The following is a 5,994-nucleotide window of genomic DNA, read 5'->3' as shown; positions in this document are numbered from 1 at the left end:
TTAAATGTTGTTCTGACAAAAAGCCAGCATTTATCAATATTTTCATGAATTAACATTATTTTGAAGAATCCTTGTAACCTAAAGTCACTTCAAAACGCTTTGTAAAATATAAACAAATTTCATGACTTTTTTTAATGCACCTTACAGGGTCAGCGTATCTTATGTCAAGTTTAAGAATAATAAAGGTCCTAACAATACTTTTGTGCATATATCTATCTTCTGCAGGCCTTACCACTATGTGGGATGAGGGGCACCTCCATATTTTTGCTAAGTCACTACTACATTGGACATGACCAAAATAGCCCACATAGAGACTTTAGTTCCTTCCCACTTTGAAAACTGTGTTGTAGCGCCTGTTTTGTCTGTAGTACATAAGAATTATTCAAGTTTGTTAAAGCTATATTCACATGTAAAATTTATATGTAGGGAATGTAAGAAAATTTTATCTTTTGTATAATACAGTTTTGTTAACAGGCATATAATTTTGTTAACATATGTTAGGTAGGTATGGCATGGCAAAAAAAAAAATGTGATAAGTGACCTATATAAATTAGGGTCCCTCCCTCTATTTGTCCATAAGTAAAGGCTTTTCTCTAGATCCTCTCATTATTTTTTCTATTTTTTACACAAAGTTACTTATCAATAAATTCTAGGAAGTGACAAATTTTGATTTTTAAAAAATCATAATGGTGCCATTTTAACTCCAAAATAGGTTTTGTAGTTATTCTCACTTTCCTTAATGCACACTTTTTTAAAACTAAATGTAATGCAATGTGACACAATTCTGTCAAAATAAGTTAACTTGATTGGCCAATTTTCTACCTGATTTCTGCACAAAACAAACCTGTCCGTTTTGTTTCTTGATGTGGAAAACAGACCTACTAAAAGAATCCATAAAAGTATGTCAGCCCCATCCCTTCTTGTTATAAACTATAAAAATAGAAATGTTAGGTACATTCAAAATTTGTAATTTCTCACAAAATTAGCGCATGATGTATTGTGTACCTACTTTGTGGTGTAAAATGTGGTGTACAATGCGTCAATGTTGGAGAGAATATAAATATTTTAGCTTAAATGTTTAATTTATTTGAGGTGATTATTGGTTGACGTAATGAATTCCAAATGAATTAAGACATTTAGGAAGAATTCATGATCAATATGTATCCTGTTTTCTATATATACAGCAGACACTCATTATTCATTTGCCTACAACATAACTCTTTATATTTTTTTACATTTATCTTTATAGTTATTTATAATTTTAGCATCATTAATAAAACTTTTTTCACATGTCTTTAGATTTACCATGTTACTTTATTTCATTTGTTTAAATTTTTTAGCCCAAAATATGCACATTTGTAGTAAATTTGTTGCATATATTTTCCTGTATTGTGAAAATTTTTCAGACCCCAGTTTTTTCCCAATTTGCTCCATCAGAATAGGCATATTATATATATTAGTGTTCAAGTTCAAAAAATAAGACAGTCATTTCGCAAACATTTACTTACTACAGAAAAGCCTCTTTGTAGCTGTGGTCTGTGAGCATAGTAGACCACTTCTCATGGATATACGTGACACAAAACAATTAATAAAAAAAAATAAAAATGGATGAAAAGATTCACAATTTTTTTAGCATTTGCATTGTAAATTGATTCGCAAAGATAGAATTTCGAGTCGCAACTCGTAAATTACAACCTGCTAATTTGAACGCTGTATATATATGTTTTTTTTTAAGAATCTTTGAAATATACTTTGAAAGAAATATGAAGTTAAAAATTTATAAAGAAATTGAAAGTGATATCATTAAAATGCCAATGAAGAAAGAGAAATGTTTGAATTATTTGCAAGATAAATATAATACTGTTAGCAAGGATACATTAATTAGCATTTATGCTCAGCTTAATCAACGAAAAATTAAAAAGAATTTCAAAAAACATCATCGTAGAGATTCGGTAGCAAGATATTATCAACAATATTGCACTGCATCAAAAAGCAGTGAATGTGAAGGATTTTTATGCAGACAAGCTGATGCAGTTGATTTTCCACCAACATTATTTGCCAGAATAATATTAGAAGAATATGCTAAAAGAAACGATTTCTTAGAGATGGGTATTGTCCCAAAAGGTTATGTTTCAAAGTGGATAAAAGACCCTAGCCAAATAGAAGATAAAACTTTGTCCCAGGAATTAAAATTGTGTATTCAAAATGATGACTTTTGTGGACCAATAATCGAAAACATCAAACGAGAAACTGGTTTAAAATACGAGAAAATATTACATGATATATTGACTGCAAAAGGAATACCTTATTATGATGAAGAGATTTTACGTAAGGAAGGATACGATAAAACGCCAGATTTTAAGTTAGTTGTGCCAATCGTGTTAAACAACTATGTTGTAAATTGGATTGAAAGTAAAGCATCTTTCGGAGATGAGGAATCCCATGCTGGTTATCTGCAGAATCAATTTTGGAGTTACACAAATCGATTTGGACCTGGTTTGGTTATTTATTGGTTTGGTTTTATTGATGAATTAAATATAAACATGGAACGTGGGATTTTGTTAGATGATAAATTTCCACAAGACATTTTAAGACTAGAAACTTTGTTAGATGATCATGAAAAAAGTTTTTGTTTAACTTTTTGAGAACAAACTTTTGTGTTTTTTTAGCCTAGAGATAAATGAATACACAAAGTTATTTAAACTAATGGTTCTTAATTCTGAAAAATCTAGTTTTAAAGAAATAAATTGCTATTTCTGTGATTTTTTTTACACTTTAAGATTTTTAATTATACCTAAGTTATACCTACCTTTTATTTTTATATAAACATCTTAACCGTAAAAAGTAGGTTAAAAATGATTTCAGCTTGTCTTATCGTGTCACATGTAATGGTATATTCATTCCTGATGCTTATCCTATCGAAGGTCCCAATACTGTATTTGTAGAAAGTGTATTTTGAAAAAGCTACATCAAATTACCAGTTGAGACAGTAATAGTAAAATTGAACTAAATTTTATATGTAGTGCATATGATAATGAGTTTTTCTACTCCTGAGCAAAAACAACCATCACAGAAGAGATTCACTCCATACAATAACAGGTATTAATTAAATTATTTTTAAGTTTAGCAGTGTACCATGGTGTGCAAAATTATACAATATATAATCCTCATTACTGCTGCATTTAAAAATATGAAATGGTGATATCGACGTCTGGTATAATGTCGATAAAAAGAATCTTACAATGCAATGTTTTTTTTTAATATTTTCTCATCATAGAAATAGATTTAATGTTCGGCTTCTTTTGTTTCAGACGTAAAAGCAGTTCCGGTTGTTTTGCTCCATTTAAATCCCCAGGTGCTGTAAGTATATTGTTGACATTACATACTTAGTAACATTATTCAGATTTAAACTTTCGTTGGTTACTTCCTCCCATTTTCAGTGACTAGTTGTTTATAACTGCTTAGATTTTCGGCCAACTTGGTTGGTTATGAAAAAAATAAATAACTCCAGAAGCACATATTCATGGGTTTTATATGAAAATATATTTAACTTTACGAACTGCCCTGATATCTCTAACACAGCATCTTCATTCTGTACACATTAAATTTTCGCGTAATTCAATGCGAAAAATTAGTATTTTCGCGCAACCAGCGGCTCTGCACAAGTATTAGATCTTCGCAAAAACTTCGTAAATTATGAACTGGTAAAAAAATGGTTTTTTTAGCTATCAATTTAGTCTTGATGTTTTGTTTTTAGAAAGCAACAGGTAATTCAAAGGAAAGCGATTCTGACGCAAACAAGGTTGAACTAGCACGCGAAGTTTTGGCGCTGCATAAACAAATTGAAGAAAAAGATAGAGAAATTAAAGAACTTAGTGAAAAGTAAGACTACTATTCAGTCTCGTCTACTCTTCAAGCAGAAGAAACTATATGTTGTTAAAAACAGAAATCATACAAATTTTCGTATGATGACTTATGATCTAATATTAAAAGCCAATCCTTGGCATATCTTTCTTTTAACCATATTCTTTTTTGTTGTTTGGGCATATTTTTCGTTTAACCGTTTTCTCTTTATTGTTATTAAGTATGTTCTTTTAAAATGTTACTGTTTTATATTTAAAAGATCTTTATGTGGTGTTTCTTATGTTCTTTTGCCACAGTATTCAACAAGAATATAGACACATTGATATAAATTTTGTAGTTAGCCGAATTTCTAATGATGAAATCAAATTCAATTCTGCAGCTTAAGCAATTGACAGCTTTTTATTAGTTTATTAAGCGTCGTATCATTTTTTCTGTCTTTAGTTATTCTATAAACGAACTTCAACAACATATTGATATGCTTCACGAATACAATGAAATCAAAGATGTTGCACAAATGGTCATTGGGAAATTAGGTTTATCTTTACTTGACATGTTTTTAAACATTTATAACTCAGATGTTAGCACAGCAGCAGTGTTTATTTTATTTTTTAAAGTATTAATGATTTATCACCAATGGAATCAAAAAAAAAAAAAACCGGAAAAAACCGAACTAGCGAAACGTTGTCCCCAGTTTATGTAGCAAAATTGTGTTAATTGTACTTTCTAACACGTTTGCTTTACGGAATACAACTCACGCTAGGGCCCACAATACTCCAACATCTGAAAAAATAGCCATGCTAACGCCAACAACAATTAGCACATTTTGTGAGATTGGATTTAACTAAACAACCTAGTCCGCCGTAGAAGCTGACAAATTGCGTGACTCTGGTATAAAAATGGCCTATTTTAATACTTGTAGGGACAAACTTTGAGATTTGCCACCTTTTCCTAATTTATTTATATGTAGATATAAAGTCTATATATATATTATTACACATCAAAGCATTGAATATGTTTGTCATAATTTCATTATAGCTGAGCATCGTGGAACCACCACTAAAGAATTGTATTCTGAGTTTAATCTTGAACTCGACGATTGATAGTGGTGGCTTATAAAAAAACCCGCATTGTGTGGTATTTCAATGAAAACGATATTGAATGCAGTCACCTACAAACTTTTTTCTCGAACCACAAAATACTAAAAACATGCGAGAAGTTCGCTGTATCACTGTTTCTGTGAAAAAGAGATTTTGCCTCTTATAAATTAACGCACTGGGTTATAAGTTGTAAGAGGTAGTCGATATGTTCACTTATTTATATTAGAAGACTGGTTCATGAGTTGTGAGAGATATTTGTTTTGTTAATTTATATATATAAGAGGAATGGGAAGTTGTGAAAGATATTTGTTGCGTTAATTTATATAGATAAAAGAACCAGTTGGTTTTGAGATACCTTAAGGGAATTAATTTTGGCGAATTTAACGAGTTTTTGTCAATTTCGCAGAAAATTTCGCGAAAAATTAAATCCCGCAAAAACATATACGTGGATTTCAACTTCGGCAGTCTATATTTTATGTCCACTTCATAAAAACCCTTTTAAAATGCCCTTAAATTCGCGAAATTTATTTATTGCGAGATATTAAGAACTTACCAGCTTCACAAAAATTAGTTCTTGCGAAAATTAAATGTTAGTTTTAAAAATTTTTCGCGAAAATTAATTTCTTTAAAGTAATTATTTAAAAAATTCATTTGTCATTGGCTCACCTAATGATGGTACTAATTTTCGCTGGTAGATATTTTCGCGCCTCAAATAAAAATAAATAAATACATTTCGCGGTTATTCGCGGATATTAATCGATTTTATAACGTTTTACGGGTTACACCTTTCCCGAATTTCATAAATTATAATAATTATGACGTCTTCTAAAATTTTAATGGTTCTGTGGTCTTTAAATAAGGATATTCATAAAGAATATTAAATTATCATGACAAAAATGAAGTTTTTAGAGCAATATAATATTCCGGTTGGATTTTATTTATTTTGAAAACAGGCTATTCTTAGGAAGCTCGGCTATATGAAGGGTTTGACCGTAACTTTCAGCCCAATATTGAGGCACTTAACAAACAGAAA

The 5,994-nt window shown here is 30.1% G+C and overlaps 1 protein-coding gene across 4 annotated transcripts; it reads left to right on the top strand.

The window, feature by feature from the left end:
* The first annotated feature begins 1,710 nt into the window (after positions 1-1,710).
* On the top strand, positions 1,711-5,264 carry LOC130662401 (DNA repair protein SWI5 homolog). 4 transcript variants are annotated; one of them, XM_057461268.1, is made up of 5 exons: positions 2,666-3,099; positions 3,312-3,360; positions 3,758-3,882; positions 4,306-4,397; positions 4,900-5,264. In XM_057461268.1, the coding sequence occupies exons 1-5, from the start codon at positions 3,029-3,031 to the stop codon at positions 4,962-4,964; spliced, it is 402 nt and encodes a 133-aa protein (XP_057317251.1). In that variant the 5' UTR covers positions 2,666-3,028; the 3' UTR covers positions 4,965-5,264. The 4 variants fall into 4 exon arrangements, with proteins under 4 accessions (XP_057317249.1, XP_057317248.1, XP_057317250.1 ...); XM_057461267.1 differs by lacking the exon at positions 4,900-5,264 and having other exon boundaries at positions 2,662-3,099; positions 4,306-4,887; XM_057461266.1 differs by lacking the exons at positions 4,306-4,397; positions 4,900-5,264 and having other exon boundaries at positions 1,711-3,099; positions 3,312-3,355; positions 3,758-3,853.
* The last annotated feature ends 730 nt before the right edge of the window (positions 5,265-5,994 follow it).

The sequence above is a fragment of the Hydractinia symbiolongicarpus genome, chromosome 10 (genome assembly GCF_029227915.1).
Source record: "Hydractinia symbiolongicarpus strain clone_291-10 chromosome 10, HSymV2.1, whole genome shotgun sequence".
NCBI lineage: Eukaryota > Metazoa > Cnidaria > Hydrozoa > Anthoathecata > Hydractiniidae > Hydractinia > Hydractinia symbiolongicarpus.
This window is presented reverse-complemented; position numbering and strand designations above follow the sequence as displayed.

Bases quoted from the DNA above. Each gene is read 5' to 3' on its own strand.
- LOC130662401 (XM_057461266.1), top strand. From the start codon at position 1,764: ATGAAGTTAAAAATTTATAAAGAAATTGAAAGTGATATCATTAAAATG.